This window comes from Nuphar pumila, chromosome 17 (assembly GCF_984573655.1).
Source record: "Nuphar pumila chromosome 17, dmNupPumi1.hap1.1, whole genome shotgun sequence".
Classification (NCBI taxonomy): Eukaryota; Viridiplantae; Streptophyta; class Magnoliopsida; order Nymphaeales; family Nymphaeaceae; genus Nuphar; species Nuphar pumila.
Window position 1 is genome coordinate 8,051,913 of NC_143265.1, and position 13,967 is coordinate 8,065,879.

Sequence of the window (13,967 nt, forward strand, 5' to 3'; positions counted from 1 at the left end):
GTAAGAGCTTGAGTGTCGATGACCCCACCTGTCGTTTGACCAAGTTCTGGGGTTGTTCCTCATAAAAAAAATCTTTCCTTCTTGTACCTTCCTCTTGCTCCTGTCGAAAATTAATATGATTTATATCATTCTTTAATCACAATTACCATATCTCATGCTCGGTGAAAGTGATTTGACATCTTCACCGTCCATTGTTTCATGACCTCATGGTCCTGTGTACATTGTGGGCGGTGAGGATGCAGAGTGATTTGGCAGATCACTTGATCTGCTTTCCCACAACTCTCAAATTCAAAAAGCTATGTACAGTAATTATATGACAAAACCAGATGGCATCTTCTCAGTGATAAAAGCATGTATATTGCTCATCAGGGCTTCGCTCATCTGGTAGAGGTGATTTCTGACCGTCACCAAAGTTGAGATATCGCCTGTTCAAACATGGGAGCATTCCGTGCCATATAAGGTCAAAGTTGAGAATACTCCGTGAGCAGAGGAACCCTCAAGGGCTTTATCAACCAGAGACCTGCCAATGTACCATCAGTGATGAGGGATTTTCCCTTAGGCTAAGCAATGTGCCGTCAGTGGTAAATGCACTGATTTTTTCTAACTAAAAAAGAAACATGTTTCTGAATGGAAAAAAACATAATCTAAGGATCGTTTCCGGTAAATCAAGCATGTTGAACACATCTATGAAGTTAGATTGGCCAAACCAGCTTGCATTGTGAGATTTCAACTAGAATGTACCTAGAATTGACTGTATTAAAATCTCTCTCTGAAAATTGAGTGGATGCAATCAGATATACAGATTCCAACAACCACGTGCAGTGTCATTTTCACTTTTAGCTTCATTTCTTTCTTGGTAATAATTCTCAAAGATTATTATTTAGGTGGTATCTTTCAACCCATTGATTATGATATGATTTGTTCTATAGAATTCTCAACCTCCCACTTCCACCCAATCACAGGATTTATATCTGTAGTTCTAATGCAGGAATCATAACCCTTAAGCAATCTTGAAAGTAAATCCAATTCCATAAGAAATAAAGGCACTGTCAATTTTCATCTGCCACAAGCTCATCTCATTAACATATGCATATTGTTCAAATAAATTATTCTCTAAGAAGTGAACATGGTGCACATGCAATCACAAAAATGGTGGTAAACTAATGAAAGTAAACAAATAGGCATAAACATAAACAATTGGGACATTCTCAGGATGTACAGTAAGTATACCAATACTTTGAATGCTGTGCCCTATGAAGTCATAGTTCAAAACATCCATCTTGGAGATAGCTGAACAGCACTCAGCCGTGGTTTGGTTGGCTGCTGCTCGGTACTGTTTCGCTTCTTCATGATTGAAGAAACTGTGGGGCTGAAGTAATCATGGGTCCTGTAAGAAGCTTCCTGTGAACCCATTTTCCTCCCTGTCAACAGGCTCTGCTGCTTCTCCAGGGTTGGCCTGAGGCCTGGCATAGAGTTTCTGCATGCATTGCCCCATCGGCTATAACTAACACAACTCTGGCTCCTGCCAACATGTGGCAACTTCTGTTCTCTAGGGCTGCTGTAGTTTCTGCTCTCCCTTGTCTCAGCTGTGTACATCGTCTCAGCATCACTGCTATATTCAGCTGGAAATCCACCGTCTATGTTCCGTTGCTCTGAAAGTTCTACAGGAGAACTAGATTGGACTTCACTGTGCATATCATCTGCAAAGTCAACATTTGAAACTTCTGCTTCTGCATCTGGTGTAGCCAAAATAGCCTGTGGTAATGAGTTTTCAGCTACTGTTGATCCATTTTCTGATGCAAGTTCCTCCACATTATTGTCATGTTGGCTTGTGATCAACTGTCCATAATTGTTTGCTGGGGTTGTTGTCCCTCTGATCACCAGTGGAAGGACGAGGGCTTTGGAATTTTTCGGCGGAAAGTTGATATCCAAAAGCTGGACCTGAGGATTTTCCTTTTCTCTAAGCGGGCTAGCGGTCAACATTGGGGACTCATAAATTTCTGGAGTTGGGATTCCCTGCTCATAACCCACAGCAGGAGCAGCAGCAGCAGCAGCTGATCCACCAAGTCCAAGCTGACTTACAGGCTTAGAACAGACGTGAAAAGACAAAGTATCTTCGTCTTCATCCTCTGTTGATTTAAAAACTCTGCGAAGGGTGAAAGAAGCGCTTGAAGGCTCACTTTTCTGCCCTGTGGACATCAAACGCATGAGTGGTATTATGGGTTTGCTAAGCTCATCCAAACTACCCTCCCAATGCTGTTTCAACCATTGACATATGATAAGTATAGGAATGCCAAAATGTGTATGATGGTCCTTCTTGGAGGACAAAGAGATGGTTGACGAGGATTTAGTGGTTGGAGATGACGCAAGCTTCATTGGATCACAGACCATGAAGGCTAGATTTCCCTGGACATCAAAACCTGCAGATCCAGGGCTCCATGTTACTCCATCAGTAGATACCTTTATGAGATTATCAGTTGCAATCACCACCTTTCCATCACCAACTGTTAAATCCTTTTTATCTGTCTGACCTAAGATGTAGACCACATTGCCCAAATCAAGGCATGGATTGGAGCATGTTTTCAAGGGATGAGATTGTTGGGCCTGGGGCGTGCTGTCAGACTCCATAATATCAAAACCAACCACAGTCAAATCGAGCACTGAACTGGTAATGAAAAATCTGTGTCATCACAATAAGAACATGAGGGATATTAGAGCAATGCACTCAAACATTTCAGGAAAGCATAGGCAAAGCAAGCTTCAAGATCTAGAAAGAAAAAGAACGAACGAACTTCTGCACAGGAAACATATCCATGTTTGCAAACCTTAAATTAAAAAAAAATGAAATCTAAATATGTGAAAGAGACAAGACCACTTTTGAATTATGATAAATATCATGGTCTTAAACAAAAAAATATTAATAAACTATTTATTGTGAAGCAAACAATATATCAATGTCTCAAGGAAGAATCTTGAGCTTTCATCTAGGCTGCCTAGCAGCATTGCATTATTAGCACAGCCTATGGTTCGAGATGAAAATCTCTCTCTCTCATTGCTTTTTTTTTTAAAGAAGCATTGACACTAGCACTTGGAGTTTATGGAGATAATTCCACCAGACTGGAAACAGCAAGTTAGCCATGAAAATCAGCTTAAGACATCAGAATGGAAGCCAAATAGCCGAATGCAGCTAAAGGCATGATTGTTACATATAGCTGAATGCATTATCTGAATATAAATTTTTTTTCAGTTCCACACAGTAAAATGAGATCAACTTTTGAGCACCTGAAATACAATAATGTAATAAAGATTGGAAGTATACGAATTTTAAATGCACAGAGTCAAAGGCCAGGAGCTCATATGCATGATTTTCATTGCCTTAACAAAATGCTTTACTCTAGTTTAACTGCATAATTTATACATTCTGATGTTATTCACTTCCTAGAAGATAAATTTAATTAATGTTCCTGATATTTTGTCCGTAAAAGAAGAGTACTTCTGTCCATTAATTCTGAACAGATCAACCAGGGCCTCACAGGAAATGAGAAAATCCTCAACTTTTTCCGTTTTCTCCTTACCTTTGCAGAAAACCTAGCAATTTACCCGGATTAACCAACCCCGATTAGGCTCTGTTTGGGAGCTTTGCATTGAGATGGAAACACCATTTCCATGTGTTGCCAAAATATGTTGTTCAAATGTGGTGTTGATGGTGGAGTGGCCAAAAACAGCCTCTTGTGAATGTTGTTCAAATGTGGTGTTGGGGCTGCCAACTCCATTCCCAATGCAGTGTTTTGGCAACACCACTGCTCCCAAACAGCAAAGACCATGAGAGCATACTTGGGAAAACGCAACACGCCTCCAATTCAAGGCTCCAAACAGAGTCTTGACTCAAATGCGCTAGGCGGTTGTTCTGGATACAGATTCCGATTGTCTGAGAAAGTCATATAAGGCATTCTATGCATTAAATTTTGGTATATTCGATGATGCTGTTAAAATGTAATCATTAATCTCGTTGTGTGTATATATATATATATATATATATATATATATATATATATATATATATATATATATATATATATATATATATATATATATATATATATATATATATATTGCTCATAATAACCCAAAAAGGGTATTTCTGTAATTTTTTATTTTACGCATATTCCATTTGGAATATGATTGTATTTTTCTTCTTTTATTTTTTCTTTTCTTATTTTCTTTTTTCTTTTTTTGGGTTTTTGTGGATTGTGCCACGTAGGGAAGGCTCCCCAAAAGAGTCATTGGGGAGTCCCCAACCATCACAAATGTGACCGTTGGGGGCTCCCAACGACTCCTTTGGGAGCCCCCTATGTGGCTCCTCTTGTTGTGCATAAATAGGGGTGTTTCCCCTTGTAAATCATTAAGCTTGTGAGCTCAAGCTCTTCTCACATTTTCAATATATTTTCCTTTTCATGCCTTTGTGCATGATTATTTTTCTTACGCCTTTGTGCGTACTTGTTCAAGTGTTATTTGAGTGCCTTTGTGCACATCTCTTGTGAGGTATTTGTGCTTGTATGCTTATTGTTTCTTTGTAGACACTTTCACAGATGCATGTACCCATTAGTAAACACATCCTTTCAAGGATCTAAAATTAATACATCTCTTCAATGCAGAAAAAAACAACTGCGCCACAGATTTTACAAGGATCAACTATTTAACCTTAGTGGCCCAGACAAGTAACTACACCACCGCATTCCTCAAAGTAAAGGGGAAGCAGTAGAGCATATTCTGTACAAGTGAAACGCTACTTGGTCTATAAACAGGCAATGTCACATGTTTATCCTCTTTGGGAGATGGTTACAGGATGCTCCAGAAATTATCCATATCACAAAGCTAGGTTCCTCTACAAGCAAACAAAGAAGCTTGAAATAAAAAAAGGAGTCTCAAACCTATTCATACATGAATGAAGGTAAAGTTGCGGTATTGCAATAGATTTATGACATTCTACAAAGGAAAAGGGGAAGGAAATTACAATCATTCCTATCCTATCAGATCCTGAGCAACCAAGTCACATAACTAAATCCCTAATTCAAAAATCCATTCAGTTAGACCTAAAAGTAACACAATTTACTAAAACTTATCAGTGACAGAATCCTGCTTACATGTTCAGTACCTCATCACTTCTCCTAAAACCAAAAACCCACTCGACCAACTTAATAAAATCATCAATGATGTAGCAATCACTGATACCAATGAACAAAACCAAACTGGAGAAAGAAGAAAGGAGTACCAAAAATGGAATGAGGGTTTGCAACCAACCTATGGGGCACCAACTTAGCAGCAGTCTGGCAATGCAGCTGGATCTCGACGCCTTCCGCGGCCGAGAAGGAAGGAAGATTGGCGTGGGTGGTTAGCAGCAGAGCTTTGTGGATCAAGAACCCGGTCCCCCCACACACGCTCGCCATGGCCGGGCCCTTACTGCAAAAGATGTTCCCTTTCATCCTCTCCGACTTCCCACCACCGGCACAGAAACACCATCCCTGAACACCCATCGACGAATTCTACCAAATGGGGAGAACCCCACCTCCTCTTTTCTCTACTCCTGGAGTCCAGGTATCTCTCCTAGGCCATGGGCACTCTATCTGTGGCTCATTCAAAGCATACAAAAAGTAAAAAAAACTCTGTTTTGGGTGAATACGGTTGGTATTTGGGGAAGTGCAGTTAGAAAGATCTGATGAGGAATTGAGGGAATGCCCGCAAAGAAATTATGGGAAAATTAATGGCAGAGGTGAGTAGAAGACAACCCTAGAGAGAGAGAGAGAGAGAGAGAGAGAGAGAGAGAAAGAGAGGAAAAAGACCATGCCCTGAGGAAGCAGCTTGGTGTCAATGGAAAGTGGGGGAGATGGGGAGCGGTGGGATGGATCATCAAAGGGATGTGATTGTGGGGTTGGTGTCCCCATGGGCTTAAATTGTAGGGCTCCGACCAAGCAATTTGTATTAAGAGATCCCTGACGCTCTTTTTTGATTGACCCATGTTGAGATTTTGACCGTTATGCAATTGGCAGAGGATGGAAATGGGATGCACGTTTATATGGTTGTGGTGATGGGGGAAATAACTAAGCAAGCTGACTTTAGTAGTATTGCTTCGGGTGGAAGCCGGGTGAACTTACTCTTTTTCTCGCCCCCCTATATGCTCTTCCTTCAATTCTCGTTATTAAAATTATTAATATACTATTAATATTTTAGTTTTGGGATGAAGGCGTAGTTGTTGTTGTTGTATACTATTAATATTTTATAAAATAATATTTAAATCTCTTATATATATTTATTTTATAACCCTAAGTTTCAAGACCCCTTTCTTTCTTCTCTTTTTTTTGGATTTATAACCTGAAGAAACTGCATCTAGCACTAAGACCTGGTCACGCTGGCTCAGCCAAACATACCTACAATCGATGTATCAGCAGAGTAAAACTCCGAGGCTAGGACCCCTGCCCCCTGAACCTATGCTATGTGTTGGCTTGTGCAGAGGGATGACGCCCATGAGAATCGAACCTTGACCGAGCCAAGGCCCCGCCCCACTACGCCAACCCCCTTGGGGCCTCTTTCTCTCTTCTCTCCTTCCTCTAACAAGTCTAACCCAGTGGTTAAATGAGGGATCATGCAGTTGTGGGTTGGGCTGGTTTGGCCCATTAGTTGGGTAAAGCAGGGAGCACTAAATGTTGGTTTTGTATCCTTACAAACATGTAGATAAGCTGATCTTTAGACGGGTGTCTTCAAGTATATATTTTTTGAGCCACCAGAATATGTTGGATAAAAGATTAATGCGCTGGTGCTGCTCCTTTTCTCGTTCAGCAACTTTAGGCCCATTCAAAAATCATAGCTTTTTGTATTTTTTTTTTGCATCTAACACCAAAGTTGTGATCTATAGGTTTTGTTTAGTGAGATCAGGTTTTTGGATCACCATTCCTCTGATCCAAAATCAATAGCTATGAAGGCATCAATTTTTTCTGGCTCATAAAAATACATTTTTCGTTCAAAAACATGATCCAAGAGTTGATTACCTCTAAATCGAGCATGCTAAACACATCTAACAGTTCAGATCTATCATAAAACACTTCAAACTGAGTGGCCTAATGAGGCAGAATGAAAAAAGGAGGCCGAATATGTCCGGTTCTCTTGCTTAAAATATATATATTTATCAAGTATAAATCGAGATTTTGAGGAGTTTTTTTTTTATCACATGAGGCAGAAGTGAGCTGTATGCTCAGTTTTATGGAGACCAGCTCTTGGATCGGCTGATTATGATGCTTAAGCAGGATCTTTTAAAGGTTGAAAATCAATGCTTTTAGCATTCTGATAAATATTCGAGTATCCAAAAATCATATTTTTTAGTTAAAAATACATTATCATCTTTGTTAGGGATCACATCTTTTTTTTTTAAAGGCAAGCTGGGGTTAGGCAGACCCCTACCAGCTATACAACAATACCATTAGGTTTTGAACCTGCAATGTCCCAACACAACTTGACGTGCACTAGCTGCTCTTACCAGACAAGAGGAGCCCCCCCCCATTGGTTAGGGGTCGTATCTTTGATTGTATCATTTGGACATGAAATCATGTTTTTCTAAGTCATGAAATTTTACTACATTATGAGCTGTTGGTTTTTAACTACTTAAAAAAGTTGTTCATGATTCAAAACATTGTTTCTCACTAAACAAACCACAAACCATGTAGATCATATCTGTAAAGTTAGATTTAAAAAAAAAAAGTGAAAAACTTGGTGCTTTTACTACATTATACATACCATTGACAATGGAAAATAAAATGTTTAAATTTTAATAAAAACTGAGGGGAAATGGTTGTGACACAAAATAAATGCAGAGTTTTATTTGTTTTTCTTCAACTCGTAAGAACAAAAATGAAATGAAAACTAACCTGTGAGAGATTGCGAGAAATCTGGATGAACATGATTGTGCCGACACTTTCTGGATTTTCTTTGTTATAAATGAACTCGTAAGAGTAAAAAATGAAACGAAATGCACCAAGTGCTTTCACGTTAGAAACCACCATTGACATCCGATTTACGCGGGATTTTCCTTTTTCCCTTTTTCATGTATTTGATACGATAGTTTCTTGAGTGGAGAGTAAAAGGAAAATGAGTGTGTTATTCATTGTATTTCAGGGTGTCTTAAGGACCTTCAATTATTAAAAAGAAAGAAAAAAAGTCGGCAACTCTCTCTCTCTCTCTGTGTGTATATATATATATATATATATATATATATATATATATATATATATATATATGAGTAATGTGTTCCATAGGTCTCTTTTTTCATTAGGTCTCATTAGGCCCCATCAAAAATAGTAGTTTTAAGTATTTTTTTCTCAAGTCTAACACTTTAGATGTGATCTATAGGTTTTGTTTAGTGAGAACCGATTTTTGGATTGTCAAAATCTGACCTATTTTTTTTGGTGATCCAAAATCTATGGCTATGAAGGTATCAGTTTTCTCGACTCAAAAAAACATATTTTTCGTTGAAAAAACATGATCCAAGAGTCAATTATCACTCAAATCGAGCTTGCTAAACACAGTTTAACGTTTCAGATCTATCATAAAACACTTAAAACCTATGGGGCAGAATGAGAAATGGGGCATGTTTTGTTTAGTTCTCTATATATATATAAAGAGAGACATAAGGGTACGTTTGATGCGCCGCTCCCAGCGTGATTTAGCTGAAAATCATGCTGGGAACAACGATTTTCAACAAATGTTGGATGCGGCAGACGACATTCCGCGCGTTCGCCACATCCATTTTGATGTGTAATTTTTGCTCCACCCCTCCCCCCATTACAAAAAGAACCAGAACTGAAAGAACATAAAAAAAGGCATTGCCGGGCGCATTGCGCCCCTCGATGCTTCTCTTTGTTGATTGAGCAAGGCAGAGGGGCACCAACACTCTCTCTATCTCTTTCGATCCACCTCCACAGGTCGACCACAGCGGCAAGGCCGGCAAGGTCTCTCTGCACCCCCCCCCCCCTCTTGTCGGAGCCGAAGCAGCCCCCTCTTATCGGAGCCAGAGGGAGGGTGCTGAGCACCCCCCTCTTTCCCTCTCTTTGTCCTCTCTTTCGACAAGGGAGGGGTGCATCCCCTCCCTATCTCCCTGCGCCTCCCCCTCTTGCCAGAGCCAGAGGGAGGGTGCTGAGCACCCCCTCTTTCCCTCTCTTTCAACAGGGGAGGGGTGCAACCCCTCCTTGTCTCCCTGTGCCTCTCCCTCTTGTTGGAGCCAGAGCAGCCCCTCTTGCCAGAGCCGGAGGGAGGGTGCCGAGCACCCCCCCCCCCCTTTCCCTCTCTCCATCCTCTCTTTCGACAGGGGCAGCCCCTCCCTGTCTCCCTATTGTGGCAGGGGAGGGTGATGCCCTCTCTGTCCTCTCTTTTTGACTGGGGAGGGGCACCCTGTCTCTCTGTTTCGGCAGGAGAGGGAAAGGCCCTCCCTGCTCCTCGCTCTCTCTCTCTCTCTCTGTCTTGATGGATTGCTCGAAAGGGAATCCCTGCCATCGAAGATGAAGGATTGCTCGATGAAGAGGAAGAATTGAAGGGAATCATGCATGGCTGCTACTTCCCCATCTTCATCCTCAACTTCGCCCTTCTTTTCTCTTTCAGTGTTCAAGTTGTCTCCACATCGTCATTAAACAACGGACATTTGGAACATAGCATTTGAGTATGGTCCAAACAAACGTTGGACTTGGAACAATTGTTACGGAACAAACAAAACCAATGTTCTGTTCTGTTCTTTTTGTTCATTTCATCCAACCCTGGATAAGCCATCAAACATACCCTAAAGTCACTAGAATATGAGAACTAATGTGTGAACTAGGATTTTTATGGAATTTTTGTTCTTTTCTTTTGAATCTAACCTTATGGATGTGATCTACATGCTTGGTTTTATAAGAACCTATTCTTGAATCATCTGATTTTGATGCATAAGCAAGATTTTTTTTAAGGCTTCAAAATCAATGGCTTATAATCTTCATAAATATTCAAGCATTCAAAAATCATAGTTTTTCATCAAAAATACATGATCCAATGGTTGATTCCTAGCAAATTCACCATGCCAAGCACATCCACATGGTTGGATTTGCAAAAAAAGTATTGAAAATGTCCATATTTCTAGTTTTCATATTCTATTGCTTATATATATAGGAACACTAGAATATGTTTACTGGTATGAACTAAGATTTTTATAGTTTTTTTTTCTTTTGCAAATCTAGTCATGCAAATGCATTCAGCCTGGTCCATTTGCTAGGAATCGATTGTTGGATCATCGTAATCAGATCAATAAATGTGATTTTTTATGCTTGAATTTTATAAAAATTCTAAGTCATTGATTTTCAACCCTTAAAAGACCCTTCTATATTCCAAGAGTCCATCTCTATAAAACCAAAAGTTTAGATCACATCGTTATAGTGAAATTTAAAAAAAAAAAGTAAAAAAAAAACTAGGATGCATATATATATATATATATATATATATATATATATATATATATATATATATATATATATATATATATATAAGAATGAAGGGTAACAGAAATATGTTTACTTGTATGAATCAATATTTTCATAGGTTTTTTCAAAAATTTCACTGTATGGATGTGATCTAGATGCTTGGTTTCATAGAAACAGATAGTCGATTCCTAGCAAATGGATCATGTCGAATGTATCTACAGGGTTAGATTTGTAAAAAAAAAACTATGAAAATCTTGATCCATAACAGCAAACATATTTGGTTGGTAAACATATTCTAGTTTCTCTAAGAATGAAAACATGCCCACTAAAAAAAGATGTCAAAAGTACCGACTAAAACCTGGATCATCCGATCAAATAGCCTCTCCCTCCTTTTCCTTTGTCTTTCCCTGTCTCTCCCATCCATCTCTCTCTCTCTCTCTCTCTCTCTCTCTCTCTCTCTCTCTTCCCTATGTCGTAGGGAGGGGGTAAGGGTGTTGCTCCAATGGTGGCACCAAGACTTAGGCAGTGGGTGTCAACCATAGCAAGGCGGCCAAATACCCTCTTGCATTTGGCGAGTGCATCCTCTTTCCCACTACCTCCTCGCCTTTGGTTTCCCTCAAAACTGAAACCTGCAGAAAACAAGGGTCAACCTCTTGATTCCATTATCATCATTATCACCACCATTGACGGCAGCTTTGTTTGATCTTCAAGCCTACTAGACCTTCCTCATCACGGAGATCGACCACCAACTGTAAAACGGCTAGAGCTCTACCTCAAGGTGGTAGGCTCGGGTGAGGGAGGAGCCGGCTCGTAAGGGAAGGTCGTCTGACGGCAAGGCAAAGGAATAGGCAGTGGTGGTAGTGGGAGGGGAAAGAGGCAAGAAGAAAAAGAGAAAGAGACAAGGAAAGATATAATGAGGCTAGAACGTCTGATCACTGATCGGATGGTCCAGGTTTTAGTGAGTAGGTTTGGCATATTTTTTTAGTCAATAGGTTTTCATTCATATATATATATATATATATATATATATATATATATATATATATATATATATATATATATATATATATATATATATATATATATATATATATATATATATATATATATATATATGTGAATGATTAATCTAACATTAAACTAGTTGTGTTTAATATTAGATGAATTCAACTTTATAAAAATAACCAAAATACCCTTAAAAGAGTAGCATTTTTTAAAATGCATGGTTACTTTTTAAAGTAAAAAAAGTAAATTTAATGGATTCATAAAGTTATTTTTTTGGAAAAGGTTTTGACCTTTCATTTCCCTTTAAGTTCAAAAGACTTGTAATGCTCAAAAAGTAGTCATGTGTTTCTAAAAGTATCATTTTTTAAGCGTATTTTAGTCATTTTCATAATGTTGAATCTATATGATGCTAAACACAATTATTTTAATGTTAGATGATACTATATATATATAAGTTGCCACATAGTTAGTGGGTTCACTTTACTGAGGGAGCAACATGCTTCCCCTCTTCCCCATGCCATGGAGGGAAACTCTATTTTCCGTTTGTGCCAAGTGTGCTTCCCACCTGCTTCTCAAATCACTTTTCTCTCACATCCCTTTCATTTTCACTCACTTGTTCCTCGTTTCTCTCTTGTTTTTTTTGTTTTTCATGGTAATATTTTTTTCCCCTCGCTTCCTGTTTGTTTCCTTCACATTTTCTTTTTCGCTTCTCACGTGCTTCAGCAATCGCTTCCAATATGAATTTTGTACTTTTTAATATTCCTGCTTTCCATTTCGCTTCTTGTGATTGTGTTGCCCACTCTTTTCTTCTTTAATTATTTCACTCTTATTTTTAAAGTCATGGTCCTTAAAAGACTCTGAAATGCATATATATATATATAGAGAGAGAGAGAGAGAGAGAATTTTAAAAACCCCAATGAAAATGATCCCAAACCTACCCAATGAAATGTTTTTTGGATTTTTGTTATTTTTTTCAAAATTCTAACTATAGGGATGTGTTCAGCATGATTGATTTACTAGAAACCAATACTTGAATCATGAATTTTGGATAGAAAATTAGTAGTTAGAGCCTTAAAATTTTATAAAAAGTGTATGTCGTTGATTTTTTTAACCTTATAAAAACCTATCCATGCATCATAATCAAATGCTTGAAGAATTTATTCCTATAAAAACATGCATATACATCACATCTGTATGGTCAGAATTTTGATAAAAATAACAAAATTCTAATAAAAATTTTCATTGAGTAGGTTTAGAATCATTTTCATTGGGGAGGTTTTCATTGCCATATATGTGTGTGTGTGGACTAAATGACAAAAATTAGTTATTTGACATGATAGCTTTTTTTTTATAGGCAAGTTGGGGTTAGGCAGACCCCTACCAGATATCTCTTAAGCAACATGTAGCAGAGGGATTCAAACCTGAGCCTTCAGCTTGGCACAGGACCCCGCTTACCACATGGGATACCACCTCGGTACATGTTTATACAAGGAAATCACTTTTGTTTACAAGATCGTGATCATCCACTCATTGCTCCCATTCCTTTTTTCAACGGAGAAAGTTGGGGTTAAGCAGACTCCTACCAGTTATACAACCATATATCATTGAGATTCAAACTTACAACGTCCCAACACAAGGTGGCGTTCACTTAACTGCTCCCGCCCGACAAGTGAAGTCCCTCGTTGGTGTCATGGCTCCCATTCTTGTCAAACCATACCCATGGTTGGGCTCAAGATGACCGAGATGACTACTTTCTGAAGGGATTCTGTAGCAATAAATTTGAGTCCATGATGCAAGGATTGTTGGTAAAGATGAAATAAAAGGAGAAGGGATGAACGGCCATGACATCCACAAACTTGTTTATGCCTGAGCACTGACCAATGGTAAAGATCTTCCGCCATTTTAGAGAACCATAAGCCAAGAACATGGCCACATAAAGAGGCATCAATGCAGCAAAGACATTGTAGATGTCCCCCAAGCACAGTGACAAAAAGTTAAAAACTGTAAAATATCGGCAGCCAAAAACTCACAAAAATTTGAATTTTGTTTTAGAATCTCGCATTTTTTCTACAAAATCTTGGCAATAAAAAATAAATTTTTATAAGGAAATATACATAAAATATTTAAAAATAAAAATCACATGTTTTTTTAATGAAAATTAGCTGATAAAAACATAAATATCGCATTTAAAATGCAATATTTATGTTTTTGAGTAAAGAGAAATTTAAAATAATGAGAAATTACCGTTTTTAACTTTCAAGAAATCTTGCAAGATTTGTCACTATGCCCCCAAGCAATCATGTTTGCTTCTCAGTCTGAGAGAGAGAGAGAGAGGGAGACTAAACACATCAGGTAACTTAATTTTTTTAAGAAACAAGTTTTAACCTTTTAGAAAATGAAGAAAGCACATGGACAAGGCAAGAAGAAGGTAAACCAGTAGGTAAGTTATTTTTTTAGAAAACTAATTTTAAC

General features: G+C 38.4%; 1 protein-coding gene across 1 annotated transcript; it reads right to left on the reverse strand.

Annotated features, from left to right (window-relative positions):
- Positions 1-1,059: 1,059 nt before the first annotated feature.
- LOC149811540 (uncharacterized) lies at positions 1,060-5,534 on the reverse strand. Its single transcript, XM_089993399.1, has 2 exons — positions 5,302-5,534; positions 1,060-2,680 (listed from the first exon to the last, which is right to left on the reverse strand). The coding sequence occupies exons 1-2, from the start codon at positions 5,532-5,534 to the stop codon at positions 1,267-1,269; spliced, it is 1,647 nt and encodes a 548-aa protein (XP_089849525.1). The 3' UTR covers positions 1,060-1,266.
- Positions 5,535-13,967: the final 8,433 nt, after the last annotated feature.